Source organism: Symsagittifera roscoffensis, chromosome 5, assembly GCF_963678635.1.
Source record: "Symsagittifera roscoffensis chromosome 5, txSymRosc1.1, whole genome shotgun sequence".
In the NCBI taxonomy this organism is placed as follows: Eukaryota; Metazoa; Xenacoelomorpha; order Acoela; family Convolutidae; genus Symsagittifera; species Symsagittifera roscoffensis.
This window is the reverse complement of record NC_087066.1, coordinates 56,854,684-56,871,986: the sequence shown is the minus strand read 5'-3', so window position 1 is coordinate 56,871,986 and position 17,303 is coordinate 56,854,684. Positions and strand designations below refer to the sequence as shown.

General features: G+C 35.5%; 2 protein-coding genes across 2 annotated transcripts; one reads left to right on the top strand and one right to left on the bottom strand.

Annotated features, from left to right (window-relative positions):
* Positions 1 to 1,738: 1,738 nt before the first annotated feature.
* LOC134845588 (uncharacterized) lies at positions 1,739 to 7,522 on the top strand. The gene is made up of 7 exons (XM_063862549.1): positions 1,739 to 2,068; positions 2,441 to 2,596; positions 2,799 to 2,990; positions 3,275 to 3,487; positions 3,816 to 4,149; positions 4,467 to 4,549; positions 6,918 to 7,522. The coding sequence occupies exons 1-7, from the start codon at positions 1,843 to 1,845 to the stop codon at positions 7,322 to 7,324; spliced, it is 1,611 nt and encodes a 536-aa protein (XP_063718619.1). The 5' UTR covers positions 1,739 to 1,842; the 3' UTR covers positions 7,325 to 7,522.
* Positions 7,418 to 16,569, bottom strand: LOC134845589 (jmjC domain-containing protein E-like). Its single transcript, XM_063862550.1, has 5 exons — positions 15,997 to 16,569; positions 15,196 to 15,753; positions 14,603 to 14,785; positions 11,321 to 11,460; positions 7,418 to 7,643 (listed from the first exon to the last, which is right to left on the bottom strand). Exons 1-5 carry the CDS (start codon positions 16,561 to 16,563, stop codon positions 7,547 to 7,549), a joined length of 1,545 nt encoding a protein of 514 aa, XP_063718620.1. The 5' UTR covers positions 16,564 to 16,569; the 3' UTR covers positions 7,418 to 7,546.
* Positions 16,570 to 17,303: the final 734 nt, after the last annotated feature.

Genomic DNA, 17,303 nt, shown 5'->3' with positions numbered 1-17,303 from the left:
GTTATAATCGACAAAGATGGCTACTTAGAAAGTCGAATTTAGCCAGAAAACAAACCACCAGAAAACCACTTTGTTCGAAAGTAGGGAAAGTAATATAATATCGCTAATTAAATTGCCTGATTTCATTGGAACAGTTTCGACTGCGGGATAATAATACGCTTCCACGGTGGTATAAAAAATTTTCATCTATAAAGTTTGCGAGCTCCAAGCACGTTTAAAATAGTGCTTGGAAAACACGCTTGAAAACACGTTCATTCCAGGCTTGATCACTGCTCTATAACTTTGATTATGAAAGTAATCTGAATATACAATCAGTTCAAACATACATTTTCTTCCTCTTCTAAAGTCGGAACAACTGTAAGCTTTGATGCAGAGGCGAAGCTACAAAATAGAAAAAAAATTAAAAATAAAGAATGAAGTTGGAAAAAATTACTTGAAAAATAATTTGACAAAAACTGAAAAATTAGAGCCACAAAAACTTCAAATTTGTATCAGATGAAGTTCATAAACAGCACTTAAAAATCATTTACCGAGCGGCAACAAATGCGACAAACTTTGGGTTGAAACCTGTTGAGCCGAAATCGAAACTGTTGTCATAAGAAATTTCATTAAATTTAAAATTTTTTACGACCAATCCAATCTGAAACGCATACTCCCAAACGGATATATTTTGTATTCGTAATTACGCAAAATAATGTGACTTAGTCGATATAAATAGACTGAAACTATTTAAACAATTAAAAAAAAACGAAATGAAAATAAAACTCAAATCAGACATGGTAAATTTACAAATTTAAGTTTCAGTTATAGTAAAACTGTTTAAATTGGAACAAAACCTCTGTTTTAAAAAGTAGACCAATAAAAACCCTACCAGAAAAAAATTGTATTTAAAAGAAGGAAAATGACCGACAGAAACTAGGACAAAAACCAAGAACCCGAAAAAAACATTGAAAATATTATTGAAAAGATAATTATTACCTGAAACGGGCTTGAATTAAGTACTAGCTAAGTGATAATAGTTTGATTTGAATTTTTAACAAATTGAGCAAGTGAGATGAAAGATCCTCTGGAAGTGAAGCTCTAAAAGTGAAGATCCTGTGGAGAAAGCTGTTAACAGGAAAAAAAAAAGTCCAATACCCGATTGAAATACCCTTGCTTATCGCAAACGCAATTAAATAAATGATTTTAAGTAGGTCCAGCTTCGGGTGTCAGGGTAACAAACATCAGAAAAAGAACCTCTAAGTACATATGTCCTTATTGTCGCAGAATCCAAAAAAGAAGGTTAGATGAAATTAGGATTCTGCGTTACATATTTCGCGGGAATCGATAATTAACAAAACTTTTCAAAAAAAATGTGTTGTCATTGGAGGAGGTTCAAAGCTATCAGAGTCCCGGTAATATCTGATCAATTCTCATTACATTTATGCCAATATCTGAACATTTAATTGGCTTGAACATTAAAATAAGAATAACTTGGTAGTTTAAGGCAAACTGCAAACTTTCTGCATTGAAAATAGTTCGTTAGCTAATTAAACGGAAAACGCACACCGATCGAAGGTCAAAAACCTAAGATGAAATCTTTGGCTCCAGAGCAGATTTGATACTTACATGACTACTATGAACTGTGCCATATCCTTCAAAATCGATTTGCTAAATGAAAGTCATGACTACTTTTACAAACAGATCGAGAAGATTAATACGTTTCATCAACCTGTAATCTATAAAATATCATCTAAACTAGATAGCCGATTTGTCACATCTGACAAAATAATCTCATTTTACTATTGAGTTTAAATTTAGAAAAGCGTCAATTTGGACTTTGAGTGCCAACTTGCAACCATTATGAAGTTGCGAATATTCATTCTCTGTATTTTTCTGACTTTTATTCCATTTACAGAAACCAAGGGAAAAAGTTCTACTCGTGAGAAACATGAGTCGAAGAAGACGACTAGCGGAACACAGCCTTTCCACGTGGCAATATTTTCAGCATGCGATTCTCGAATTAGCGCAACCAAACCGATAGTCTACACCCTGTTGAACAAAATCCCTTCCATAGTTGAGCAGAAAGGTAGGCTGAAAACCTCACAACGTAACCATAAAATTATTGCATTTTTTTAAGATTCTATTAAAATCGTTTTGTGACAAAGTGGTAGTGATCCTTGTCCACAAGCAATAATGATCCTTGGAATTCACAAGCAGTAATATAACAGATGGTTCCTATCATACGTGCGCTGCGGTTTGCAAAGTGCACTCTTTTAGATAAGCCAAAGCTTAATTACGCTCAAATTGTTTCTGGCTGCTGAAATTTAAAAAACATATCTTTACTAAGATATATCGGATTTCAAGGTTTATTAAAAATCACGATGTCGAAGTTTTTTGAAAATCAAGAGATCATCTTATTGAACAATCTGATTAATTTTTTATTTTTTTTTGTATCTAGTACGTGAGAAGTACCGAGTGACGTATGTAGTGGGCAGTCAGTGCAAGGAAGTGGCTAGTGAATTGGGGGCTGACTTCTTCGACACTGGCGTGTGGTACTACCCCAGTCCCAAGACCAGCCACAACGGCTTCCACTTCTTCAACAACCTCACCACTTGTTAGCTTTGATGGTCATTTTTTGTTCACATACCACATCTGTCATTTTGATGAATTTGAGCATAACTTACTAAAAATAGTACAAAACCCCCGAATAAAAAAATTGTTGCGTACTTGGTGGTCGGATCAATAACAAAATTAAGGCGGCTGATTGGCTTCACAATGAAGCTCAGAGATGACCCTGATACTTGGAATCATTTCAGCATCTATTCTATACTCTTACAACTCTATGGACTCGCTGATTCGGCACGACAGACCAGACCTGGTGCTGGCAGAGTGCTTCGGGGTGGGAGCGGCGACTGCAGCTGAAAATCACGACGTCCCCTTTGCCTACATTTGGACACCGGCTCTTCCTCACATCGCCACGTGGAAATCTGGACACAACTTAACCATAGGTCAGTAGTTATAATTCATCCTGCCAAGATTCAAGATTCTTTGAAAACTAAACGATGGACAAGTTTATTACATGCGAAAATTACCGAACAAGAAAAACAACACTAAAGACCCCAAACTACTCCAAAAATGAGAAAAACTTCAATTTGTTACGACGGTTCCCGTACAAGTTAGAAAAAAATTAAAAGCATCTATTGTACAAAAATTGCCCTGCAGCTGAGGCGAAAAAAAAATGATTTGATTTTGATTTTCTTGTGATTTGATTTTCCTCAAATTGTCGATTTAGGTCTAACGATGGACTACGTTCCGAAGGAAAGCAGACCCGACTGGTATTTCAAACTACACACGTATTTGTTCCACAGCATCTACATCTCGTACATTAACATCTTCGGGGAACAAGCGATCGATCAGTTGCGGCAAATCAGAGAGGGACTGGGTCTAGAGATGTTCGACAATTTCGAACACGCCATCAATTCATATCCCAGCATATCCTTAGGCGGTCAGTCTCTTTCATCATTGTCAAAAGCAATTTTTTAACCAAAAACCTTTTAAATTTTTGATGCCTATTCAATGAAATTTTAGTCTTTTCTAATGAGCAGTGCACTGAACGCATTTCAATAAATTCAAATTCCAAAATTATTGCATTTATTTTTCGTCTTTTGCTTCAAATTTCAGCAGTGCCATAGTTAAGCCCGTTATAATTATTTTTACAAGTCAATCATGTATCATCAACGGAGTTCTGAATTTATATACTAAATACATATGACACAGTTCAAGGGCATTGGAACTTGAGTTAGGAATCTTTAATAGAACCTGTTGCTAATTAGGCCAACCAATGACTCAAATGAGTGACCATCCTCCTAACTTAATGGTCACTGGGATCCTGCCTTTGCCTACTGACACGTCCGAAGTCCCCACCGACATCCGAAAGTTCCTCGAAGAATCCCAGAGGCCAATTCTATATGTAGCACTGGGAACCTTCTTCGCCTACTCGGATTCGCGGTTCCGAGAAGTCAAAGAAGCTTTGGAGAATCAAGACATGTTCAATGTGATGTGGTCACACAAGTTTTATGACGAGGGTAAATTACCCGTGAAGAACGAGAAGCAGATGATTATCAAAAAACATATGCCTCAGAGGCATATCCTGAACGACGAGAAAGTGTATGTAGTTCAATCTCAAATCCTCATCGCTCTTCAAAGTCTTAGGTCCCTTCTAGTTAGCCCTTAGCACAACAAACACTCCTAAAATTAAGTCTGTTTAAATTTATTAACAAACACTCCTAAAACAGTCTGTTGAAAATCACACAAACAAAATCTGAAAAAAAACCTATTTAAAAAAATAGGTGTTGCATAAGTGCCTTCAAGCTTGCAAACGTTTTTTTTCCAAAATTTATTCTAACTATGTTTCCATCAAATCAAGATCAATGCACTTCAAAGCATAACTTGATAAACGAGTTCTTTAATCTTGTTATTTTCAGCAAAGTCTTCTTCACCCACTGCGGAATGAGTTCAACAACCGAAGGGGTCACTGCAGGAGTCGCATTCATCACCTCACCACAAGGTACTAGTTGCACCAGAGCAACCAAAAAAACTTACAGCTAATTTTTGTGCATCACTTCGATACAGTACTGATTTAAATTATCAGGACAAAAGGCTGTAAATTTAAAACGCGTTCTTCTCAAATCGGGTTGATTTTAGGCAAAAAATGATGAAGACAAAATTTGCTTAGAATTTTAGCAGAATTAATATGGTTGAAATTGTTTTCTGAAATATCGGGCCCAAAAGCTTATCCCGAAACCGAAACCAATCGGTTTTGGCTTTCTAAGTCTAGCAAAAATTACGCTGAAACTACGGGATCAATTGCTGACAAAATTATATCAAAGAGAGCCTCAGATGGAGCCCAACAACTTGAGAGGATAAGATCTCCATAAAATTGTTCAAAACAAATTTAGTAACAAAAAACGCTTTTTGACTGTTTAACAACAACAAAAATTATATATAAACTCTTGGCAATCATACCCGTCTTGAAATTGTTAGGCTACATAAGAGGCTCACTTTGATATATTTTTGTCAGCAATTGATCCGTTAGTTTCGGCGTAACTTTTCATTGACAAAATAAAGCCAAAAGCCATCGGTTTTGGACTAACAGTTTGGGGACCGAATTTCGCAAAAAAAATTGCACCATAATAATTTTGTAAAAATTCTAAGCAAGTTTTGTCTAACGTTAACCCCAATTGTGAAAAAAGCATTTTAAGTTTCAAGTTTTATGCGTTGTGTCCGGATAATTTAATCAGCACTTTATAAGATATTTTACACAGAGGCGAAGCTTAGCTTCGCAAACACAAACAAAAAAGCCAAGAAAAGGCTTTGAAAAGGGTCAAAATGTGAAAAAAAGCAAGAAAATAAAAATTGATGAGTGATTTTTCAAATGACCTGTCCCGGACACCCAAGTTCTATATCCGCTTGCCGCACAGACCTGCGCTATTAATGAAACCAAACACTAGTCACTAAACATAGCCAACAATGTAGGAAAGGTGTATAAGAACTATGAAAACTGAAAAAAAAAATGATTGATTTTTTTTTCAATTTTTGAAGAACATGGCCAATAGACAGTTGAAAAAGAGTTATTGAACAAAAAATTGACTTGACTTTCGACTTTTGCTGAGAAAAAAAATCATCACGAACTAAATAGGAGTCTTCACTGCCCTCATCAGCTCTTTTTTGAAATATATATCAGGTTAACGCTCTTTGAACTTCAAGATTAATTTAAGATTGATACTTTATGTGATAAAATTATCCCAATTTAAGACACCTGGAACAATCGGTGAACTTTTTTCCGCTGGGAAATCTGCAAATTTAATTCCACTTCCGAAGCTGTCGGTCAAGTTTTTCGTGACCTTTACAATTTGGCTGCCCGATTGGGGAGTCTGCCCTCCTCTTATCAAAAAAAATTAACTGAAACTGAAAAATCAGAAGTAATACCGCGAAAATCAAATTTGAACAAAAACTTTTCTTTTTATGAAAGTATATACTACGTTCATGAATCTTAAAAATTGAAACCACTTTCGACACTGTAAGTCTTCGCGTTTTTTCACTTCATGAACGCTTTCGTATTTGGAAGGCACAATTATATCTCATTTTTAGCAAATGAATTGAGTTATACTCAAAAATTTGCATACATGGACAAGTGTTTTCATAAAAACATTATTAAGTATGCATTTCTGTAGTTATTAGAGCATTTCAAAACTTTTTCATTAAAATGGTATAAATTTTTTGAATTTCAAAGAAAAACCATGGCTTTAAGGCCCTTTAAGGTTTAATAACAATTTATGACTGAAACTTTTTTGATGAAACTAACCCAATTTGAGAAAACTTGATCAACTGGTCAAAATTCTATACAAGATAATTTATCATTTATTAGTGGTCCTGGGTACAAATGTGAAAGAGTGTCCCCAAGAAACTCACGAGGTCCTCTATGTTAATAGGGTCTCAAAGTTTTATTGCTTCGTTGATGTCAATCAAAGCATCGAATACACTAGCCCAAATGAGGCAGAAACAATTACGTTTAAGAAAAAGACTTCAAAATGACCAACTAATCCACTGAACTATTTAATAGCTGCATTTGCTGAGAATTAGTGTAGCGGGACCCCTCAGTCACGCTTGGTTTTTACAGGGACCTCTTTATCACACTTGCACCCGCGTGGTCCTGATTTAGCGTGAAAAAAAAACTAACCCTAGGCAACAATTCCTTCCCAACTCTAGGAAGGTATTCGGAACCACAACAAAAGCGCCTGTGAAAATATAGCATCGCTCGTGCCTAAATTCATACCGAAAAGTCAAATTATTATTTCCAAAGTAATCAAATTATAAAATTATAACCGACTTTTTGCTTTGAACATGCTGGGTTGAACTGATAATGTTTCAAACAGGTCGCGACCAATTCTACATCGAAGACATGATGCGCAGAGCTAACATGAGCATCCCTCTCGGAAAATTTCCAACTCGCGATTCTGTCTCAAAAGCAGTCCACGACATGGCTCAAAACATCGACTTCTACGCTTCAAATGTCAAGAAAGTTTACCATAAATTGCGAATCGGATCTGAAGAAAAACTAGAAAAGTTCATCGACAGTCTTATCGAAAAAAGACACTCGACTAGGTTTGACGTAAAACAGAGCAATGTCTGGTCATACGCGCATGCACTGACTCTCATATTTGGAATTATCATTAGTATTCTCGCAACTATGATAGCCATTATCGTAAGCTGTATTTTTTGCACGCTGAAACTAGTAGCTTTCCTTTTTAATTCCGAAAAAAATAAATTGAAGAGCCTTTGAGCTCATTTTCATGACTAAAACAAAAGCTTGAAATTATAAGGATGCCATTTCAAGTCTTGTTCAGTTTCTCTCAATCTAAAAGTTGAAAGTTACTTTATGAATTATCTTTAAATTTTACAGAAACGCGTTAATAAAAACTACATCTCATTAGCAAGCTTTTCTGTACAGTTTTGGCAGGAAAATTCATTCTTGGAAGACTTCTCTGTTTCATTCTATTCATTGTTAAACGTGAAACTGTTTCAGTAATTTTCTATACTTGTGATTGAAGTTCAACTTGCAATCTGCACACGGAAACGTCTTGGTAAAGAGAGGCTCATACCTAAACACAGGACAGTTAAAAGTTAAGCAGCATATAAAACCTCAAAAAATAACTAGCAGTAAAAACATATTGAGCTCAGTGATCAAAGAAAAACCCAACAGGGTGCTAACTTGTATTTCCATTTAAGGGGCAAAAAAGAGACGACTAAATAAAAAGAATGAGCGGTTAATGTCTAAGTAGGACACAGAAGTTTTCGGCTACAATTATCCCCAGAAAAATAAAGATCGGAAGCTTTTTGAATTTATCGAATTTTGTAGTTTATCGACTTATTTTCACTATAAATGTAGTTTTATTAGTCTTTTTTTTCTGGGTTAAGGCGCAAGAAAATGATGCCTACATTTCACAACAATGTTCGATGTATAACCAAAAAATAGTAGAAAACGATCAGAAACTGTTATAGAAATTAGGCAAAAGAAAGCATTGCTTTTTGTTGAACGGCCATTATAATAAATTGTCATTTTTCAAGCCTGGTATTTTGAAACGAGTACCGTGCAAAAATGGGCACCTCAAACATCCAAAAAACCTAAACATGTTGCAAGCATCCGAAAAACAGCTTAACGAGGGCAAACAGCAATTTTCTAAAAGTAGGGCTATGATCCAAACTCTACGGTCCGCTAAAAAAATGTCTTGACTGAATTGATACAGACCGCCGCATTTGTGCCAACGTCTTGCTAGCACGCCATCAGAGGACATCTATACAAAAAGTAGAGCTGGCTATTGGCGCGAAGTGACCACGCGCCAGTAGCGTGCCCACCGGCGAAATTTAATGAATAGTCGGCTAAATTCAAATTGGTTAATTGAAATATCTCAGGTGTGTTAAACTCTAGAGAAAACCAAAAAGGAAACCAATCAGTGCAACCATTTCACATAAAAACATATAATGCCTTAAAGCTCTTTGAATTCGCGGTTAAACCTTAAAATTGAAATCCGTATTTAGATCTAAAGTCAATCATTTCGCACCATTTGCAATGTTATTGTAGACTGTAATGTGCCTTCACTTTAGCAACTGAACTTTAAATGACTTTAACAAGAAATGAAAACTCAAACCGCTTAAAAAAATGAAGGTGCACACTAGAACTTTTGGCTAAACAAACGACTTTGTAGTTTATCGACTTATTTTCACTATAAATGTAGTTTTATTAGTCTTTTTTTTCTGGGTTAAGGCGCAAGAAAATGATGCCTACATTTCACAACAATGTTCGATGTATAACCAAAAAATAGTAGAAAACGATCAGAAACTGTTATAGAAATTAGGCAAAAGAAAGCATTGCTTTTTGTTGAACGGCCATTATAATAAATTGTCATTTTTCAAGCCTGGTATTTTGAAACGAGTACCGTGCAAAAATGGGCACCTCAAACATCCAAAAAACCTAAACATGTTGCAAGCATCCGAAAAACAGCTTAACGAGGGCAAACAGCAATTTTCTAAAAGTAGGGCTATGATCCAAACTCTACGGTCCGCTAAAAAAATGTCTTGACTGAATTGATACAGACCGCCGCATTTGTGCCAACGTCTTGCTAGCACGCCATCAGAGGACATCTATACAAAAAGTAGAGCTGGCTATTGGCGCGAAGTGACCACGCGCCAGTAGCGTGCCCACCGGCGACATTTAATGAATAGTCGGCTAAATTCAAATTGGTTAATTGAAATATCTCAGGTGTGTTAAACTCTAGAGAAAACCAAAAAGGAAACCAATCAGTGCAACCATTTCACATAAAAACATATAATGCCTTAAAGCTCTTTGAATTCGCGGTTAAACCTTAAAATTGAAATCCGTATTTAGATCTAAAGTCAATCATTTCGCACCATTTGCAATGTTATTGTAGACTGTAATGTGCCTTCACTTTAGCAACTGAACTTTAAATGACTTTAACAAGAAATGAAAACTCAAACCGCTTAAAAAAATGAAGGTGCACACTAGAACTTTTGGCTAAACAAACGACTTTGTAGTTTATCGACTTATTTTCACTATAAATGTAGTTTTATTAGTCTTTTTTTTCTGGGTTAAGGCGCAAGAAAATGATGCCTACATTTCACAACAATGTTCGATGTATAACCAAAAAATAGTAAAAAAAGATCAAAAACTGTTATAGAAATTAGGCAAAAGAAAGCATTGCTTTTTGTTGAACGGCCATTATAATAAATTGTCATTTTTCAAGCCTGGTATTTTGAAACGAGTACCGTGCAAAAATGGGCACCTCAAACATCCAAAAAACCTAAACATGTTGCAAGCATCCGAAAAACAGCTTAACGAGGGCAAACAGCAATTTTCTAAAAGTAGGGCTATGATCCAAACTCTACGGTCCGCTAAAAAAATGTCTTGACTGAATTGATACAGACCGCCGCATTTGTGCCAACGTCTTGCTAGCACGCCATCAGAGGACATCTATACAAAAAGTAGAGCTGGCTATTGGCGCAAGGTGACCACGCGCCAGTAGCGTGCCCACCGGCGACATTTAATGAATAGTCGGCTAAATTCAAATTGGTTAATTGAAATATCTCAGGTGTGTTAAACTCTAACGTCAAATTATTACATAATTATTATATATGTTAGAAGATTTGACATAGCGGATGTTTGACACATCGGATGTTTCATAAATTGAATAGTAAATTGGCTCATTAATTGTACGTTTACAAATTGGTATGACCTGGAAAAACAACAAAAGCATCAATCAGTCGGTCGCGTGACATTCCAAAAGTTGTCTAATATTGTAGCTCTCTCATACAATATTGATTAAAAACTTGGAAGAGAAGCGCCCTACAAAAAAAGTGGCAGTAAGCCAGCAAATTGATGTATCAGTTAGCCCAAAACGGGCAAATCCGATAGTAAACCATTATTCAAAGCATTATTTAATTACGTAAATACATTAAATCAAAATTTAAATTTGCGCAAAATAAAAAACTTTGCCTTCAAAACAAAAATTGAAATGGAAACCGAAATAAAAATTCGTGACATGAGCCTCATAGTAGTCATAGTTTTTGAATTATTGTTCTAGCTCAGAAAAAAATAATTTCTATAAATCTTAGAAAAAAATATTTTCTATAAATCTTTAATTGCGCAATTTATGTAAGTATTACGTAATTCGGTTTACTGATCTAGTAATTTACTGACACATCGGTTTACTGTACGCACCCCGAAAAAGGGTTCGAGTTCTATTTAGATGAAAATGAAACTCTTTATCAAACATAGTTATAAACTAAAGATTTTCGAGCGTCTGGTAGTTTTCGGTGATAAAATGCTTTGGCTTTGGCGATTTCAAGTTCAAATTTAGTTCTAGTTTTCGACTAGCTTTCACTGATTCTCGAAACATAGCCAACAGACAGCACGAAAAGTGGCGACGAACACAAGAAAACCAAAAAGGAAACCAATCAGTGCAACCATTTCACATAAAAACATATAATGCCTTAAAGCTCTTTGAATTCGCGGTTAAACCTTAAAATTGAAATCCGTATTTAGATCTAAAGTCAATCATTTCGCACCATTTGCAATGTTATTGTAGACTGTAATGTGCCTTCACTTTAGCAACTGAACTTTAAATGACTTTAACAAGAAATGAAAACTCAAACCGCTTAAAAAAAATGAAGGTGCACACTAGAACTTTTGGCTAAACAAACGACTTGAAAAGTATCCTCAATTTGTTCATTGACACTAACAACACGCGTCCCAAGTACTAACCAGAAATTGATGGCCAAATTGAAGTTCTGTTCTGAAGGGTAGCTTTGGACCTCGTGCCACCAGAATGCAGGAATAAACAAAGCATCTCCCTTTTTTATTCTGCACTGCACTGGACGCGCATCTGCAAACTTCGGAAATTTCTGAAGAGGATTCAAAAATAAATAAAAAACATGACTTTGAGAAAAAAGAAGAACTTTAGAAAAAGGTTTTAAAAACTTCTATTGAAACAACATTTAACGAGGAAGGAGCTATTCCCGAGCCCATATTCTGATAAACTCAACACAGGCCAAGCAATCATTTGTGAAAAGAAACAACGAATAGCTATATCAACTCTTTTTATGAGCTTGTAGATCAAATCGAAACTTACAATGATTTGACGAATAAGTCTACTCTGCACTACTTAATTGTCGAGACCCCCCTCCCCCCTACGCGCAACACAAACCGACTTCTTCATAGATCTCATACCCCCACAACATTGACCCCTCCAAAATTTGTTTGGGAGTCTGAATGGACCCCACCTGAATTTTTATACCATCAAATTTATACCTCAAGTTTTTCAAAAAATATCTAATTTTTAAATTGAAAAAAAAAAACTGTCTTCTCAACGCAAAAAAATACCATCTGGACAAATTACTAAAGAAAACAAGTTGCAAAAGAGCACATTGTGCAAAATAAGAAAAAGCTAAGGAAATTGGACAACTTCAAAAACGTTAAAATCTATGAAGATATAAGCGTAGCACGAGCCATGTTTGTCGATATGCTAAAAAGATATTATCGTATTAATAATGCATGGACAAGAAGGGAAATATGAGCAAAATATATCACAATGACCCAAGTATTTACAAAATCTCAAATCTGTATGATGGAGGAATGGACCTCAGTTATAACAAATGATGTGAAAGTTGTATTCGTTGATAATATTCCCTCGTTCACTGCTGCATCTCAATGAGTCTCAAACCCTTCCATTAATTATAAATTGTTTATTACGCATTTGATTATAGTATCAATGAAACCACACTTCGAACAATTGCCAGAACTAATACTAAGTCTTGAGTCTACGCCTGATATTCCAAGTCTAACTGAAACATGGCTAACAGAAAATGACAAAAAGAAAGCTGGTTAGTTAATGGCTATAATCAGTTTTACATCATAAATAAAAACACGCATGGTGAGGGTCTCATGATTCACACAAGAGATACTTGGTGTATGCTGAATCAGATGGTGATGCCCTTTGATGAAGCAACACTTGCCGAATTATCAAAAAAATAAATAGTCTTTGTTTGTGTGGTAAACAAAAACTCCAAGGCAAACAAAATGTCTTACGTCAAAAAATTGGATCAATTTCTAGATGAAAAAAAGTCCATAAGCTGACTTTTTCTTTGTGGCGATTTCGAAATTCATACTATGCAAACCAACTTATTTGTTCAAAAATACAAAAAACAGCAAATTCTCAAGCAGCTATGAGATCACTAGTACCGAAGCAACACGTGTAACAGAAAATAGGCAAGCTTGTTTAGATCATTTCCTATATCAAAATATTTTGTCTGTTTCGAAAGTACACAATTATGAAAAAAATCGACCATTATTCTATCGGTTTAGAATGGAATATGAGAAGTGATCAGAGCGACGATGAGAATCCTTACCGCGAGACATCTTTTCTTTGCACGTAAAATTTCTGAGTTAAGCATGATAACATGTTTGATGCACATTAGCTGGAACTGTTTCGTTTACAGGAGCCAGACTAAGCGATCAATTTGCTTCAGAGGTAATATGTAATGATTCTTGAGGATTTTGCTTTTAAATGCACGAAAAATCATTAAGAGCAAAGCCAGTTTGGTACAAATAGACTCAGAGATCTTAGAAAAAAGCAAAATGGAAAGCACAGAAAAAGGAAAACCAGTCAGAATTATTACTATTTTTCAATAAATTCAATCAAAAAAATCTAGAACTTTTTTCAATTAATTCAAGGTTTTACAGACTCCTTTCGAAAAGGAGTTAGACCATAAAAAAACTTCTTTCGTAATAAATTTAACAATTGTATCGGAGACTCAAGGCAAACTTCTAAACTATTCGATTTTATCATTGGCAAAATTATCATATCGAGCAAAATCCCATCATTACAACCCTGTCTGAACGTATGTGAAAATCCTACGGATGCCCATATAGCCAATAACTTTCATACTTTTTACGACCGTAAGGAAAATCATCAATAATGGCATTCCAAACGCTGCCCGTCAGATTCTTGATTATCCTCTTATCTCAATGTATCTTAAGAAAAGTAAACACATTTGAGGTTATGAATGTTATTAACGCTTTAGATAACAAACATTCTTCAGGCCATGATTACATGAGTAATGTAAAAGTAAAAACTTCATCTAAGATAGTGGCTCCCTTTCTAGGCTTTAATATTAACCATTCTTTTATTTAAGGCTTGCATCCGAAAGAAATTTGCAAAGCAAAGGTTTTTTCTCTACATAAAGAAAGATCAAAAATAGATGAAAACAATTATCGATCAATCTCTCTTTCTATTGTTTGGAGGAAAGTATATGAACTGGCGATGTAAATCACGTTGTTTCCTACCTTGAAAAAACTTCACTGCTGTTCAAATCTAAGTTCTGTTTTTGATCGGATTCGTGTTTCATTTATCATCTCAAAAATGTCCGTTGCTGAATTTAATCTAAAGAATTTTATGATTCAAATGATTGAGTCCAAAATACTGCAGGAATTCGCTTTTTCTAAAACTAAAGAAGAAGGGCCGATAGCAGCTGTGTTGGACATGCCGTCTGCTGGGTCAAAGTAACCAGTACAGCTGCAAGAAGATCAAGTATGCGCGTTTTTTTGAAAGACGTGAATTTTACTTCTTAACAGACGCAGGACACTTGTCCAGACCAAAACGCCGAGCAAATGGACGACAAGGAAATAGGAGACGAAAAGGAATTCGAATTGGACAACTTGTCTGCAGATCAACTGCAGGCATCGCAAAAATTTTTGGCCCAAGGAGAAATGAAGGCTCTATGTCGGGGCAGTTAATTTCCAGAAGATATGGACCTCAAATACTCACCGGTGTTGTGTTCATATACTACCGCCCCCTACCGAGCCTAGTTTGCATACAGAATTAACTAATGGCCCCTTGTCCACAAGAAAATCTATGATCACACGTAATACATAAAACCCAGGAAAAGTTATCACATTTCTGACAATAGGTTGTTTGACTGAAAAAAGTAATGGTTTGATAATTGCAATTTCTAATTTGGATATGGAAGGATGTTTGGGAATACTTGCCACTAAATTTGGTCTTTGGATATCCACGGGCGACATCACAATAGACGTTGAGTGTTGCAGCCCCTGACGCGTGAACAGCTTACTCTGTGGGTCGAACTTGAGGTTCGCTTCCTGAATGTGTGCTTCGTACAGCTTCTCATTGTGAAAGGGGTCAAACAAGGTCAACTCTTTTTCTCCTTCTACCTTCACAAGCAAAAAAATCAAATTTAATTCCAATGTCGTAAAATGTTATTAAACGCATGTACTGTAATGACGAATTTTCTTTAATTCAAAAATTTCATCTCTTTTCCGCAAACTTTTTGAAAAATAACATTTCAAATACTTTCAAAAAATCTTGAAATTTTTTTGAAAAAAATATAAACTTAGATTTTTTATTGCAAGTACCCTTTGTACCCAATTCCATTGATCAACATTAAATTGAAAATTCAACATCTATACCTTGAAGGTCCATCAAGCAGTGACGCCCAACATTAAAAGACAAGCAAAACTTAGATTTAAGTTAAATTTTTGCAATAAAAATTAACGTTCTTTTAAAGCACCTAAGTCAGCTATTGATTTTAGACAAGAAGATTTGGAAAATAATTGCAACTTACCATAACTAGTATGTTATCAAATGGATCGAAATGCAACTTCCCGAGGGTATTTCCGTCTGACAGCCAAATGTTAGTTGAATCCAAATTCAACCACCTCGAAATGAACTCAAACTCCCCAAAATCACCCTCAACTTCTTCCAGATGATCTTTGACGGAAGAATACTCGAGGTACAAACTTGCGTTTTGTTTTCCGAATTCTTTCGACTTCAGCGCATCAATAAACGAGTGGAATTTCATGTTCAACACGGCTGGTCTGACCACAACTAAGTCATCGTAGGCTAATTGCCGCTTGATAAAACTCGGAATTTCGAACGACGAGAAATCTTCCCAAAGTGTTATGTTTTCAACTCCTTCGAATTCACCAAAAGGCGCAACTTTTATGCGCACTTTTCTGTCTTTTGGAACAAGTGATTTAAGATAGTTCAAGCTCCATTTGCTCAAAGCTGGCCAATCTCCAGCGGCGTTTCTGATGATCACGGGTTTAGATTTTGATATGTAGTCAATCAGAAATTGTCTTGATGTTGGACCAGTGATTTCTGGGCACTTTGGAAAATCAGCCTGAAACAAGCGCTTCAATCTAAAAGCCATCACTGTATCAGTACACTGGGACAGTCAAAAAATTCCACGTTTAACAAACTGCAATCCGTTAAAGCCTAATCGAAAATTGATCAAAACTTCAAAGAAATCTGATTTAAAACTTTCGAGCATTAGTAGAAAAATATTTCTTGATTCCACATCTAATCAAAATCTCAAAAATCATATATATTTTACCGACCGAAAAAGTAATTTGATTTAGAATACCTTACTGTGTAAAATATCTTCGAATTTTACATCGTAACTCCATGGCAAGTGGTCTTCTAATCTCGACCTCACAACTCCAAATTCGTTTAATTTTCCCTCTGAGGTAAAGTAACTCTCGCAATGTTCATTAACAAATTCGGCAAAATCATCGAAATTCAAAAGATTGGTTTCAACAACTGCATCGTAGCGTATCATTTCCTCGCTAGGAGGAGGGTGCAAACAGGTTTGGTCCTCAGGGTGTTTTGCAAACACAACGATTTCTGATCCGCATATACTTTCCAAATTATCATTTGGCTGACAATTTAAACTCAATTCTGATCCATCTTTCCATTTGAAAGGCGGTTCAAACTGCATAAATTTAATCTCATGGTTCGTTCTATTGTTAACAAATTCCGAAATAAAAGAGTCAAAAAATTTTGATTTGGCAGATTGTGACGCCGAATTGAGCAGAGCAACTATGCAATAGTTTTTTCGCAGTTCGATTACATCAGAAAGCTGAGTGTAGGCCCAACTGACGGTAGTAATACAATAGACCAAGTATAAACAAGCATTCAAAGTCATAGCCATCAGTACGCACCTGAAAAAAAAATCCGTTATGGAACCGAAGAACTCCAGTCAGTGCTAGCATGCAAAATCTGACTAAGAAGTATCAATAACATAATTGCAAACAACTCGCTTTCAAAAACCAAAAAACAATTCGTCAAGAAAATCAAGTTAAACAACAATACTAACAAATCACATAACGAATATAGTCGTAAGATCGAAAAAACTCGAAAATGTCAAAAAAACCAATCTACCCAAATAAATTAAGCTTGTTTTGAAACAAAAACACGTCAAAAAAATACAATGTGAAATTTGCGTCAGAGCAAAACTTACCAAGCGAAAAAAAACCGAAAATATTGTAGCAGAAACCCTCCAAGCCGAAAAAAATTCAAAAAAGATAATAAAGTCCACTCACCATGAACACACACATGCACACTTGAACATTTTTCGCTCGTCGAACGACGCAAATGAGGCCACTAAGCCGATATAGCATAGGCCGAAATTTATTAAGCCGAACAAAAGGAAAATAAAAAAAAACAAAAACAAAATATCAACAAACTTTTAATAGTACATACTTGAAAAGCTAACATGCACAAAATATTGTCTGTTGCAGTTGAATCTGCAGCTAGCAGAGACGTCCAGGAAATTAGCCCAGTGAGTCCTGCGAACAAAGTTATTCACACGAAAAATTCTTGGTACCCGGTTGCACAGGTTTCAATGAAATTAGGTTTGAAATAAGAAAAAATTTAATGTATACAACATCG

Excerpts from the sequence above, each read along its gene's own strand:
- LOC134845589 (XM_063862550.1), bottom strand. The coding sequence starts at position 16,563 with ATGGCTATGACTTTGAATGCTTGTTTATACTTGGTCTATTGTATTACT. Across the intron at positions 15,754-15,996 it reads AAGATATTTTACACAGTAAG|GCTGATTTTCCAAAGTGCCC; the intron begins GTATTCTAAATC and ends CGCTTGTTTCAG. Across the intron at positions 7,644-11,320 it reads AATTTGGCCATCAATTTCTG|GTATGAGCCTCTCTTTACCA; the intron begins GTTAGTACTTGG and ends TCCTGTGTTTAG.
- LOC134845588 (XM_063862549.1), top strand. The coding sequence starts at position 1,843 with ATGAAGTTGCGAATATTCATTCTCTGTATTTTTCTGACTTTTATTCCA. Across the intron at positions 4,150-4,466 it reads ATCCTGAACGACGAGAAAGT|CAAAGTCTTCTTCACCCACT; the intron begins GTATGTAGTTCA and ends TGTTATTTTCAG. Across the intron at positions 4,550-6,917 it reads ATTCATCACCTCACCACAAG|GTCGCGACCAATTCTACATC; the intron begins GTACTAGTTGCA and ends TGTTTCAAACAG.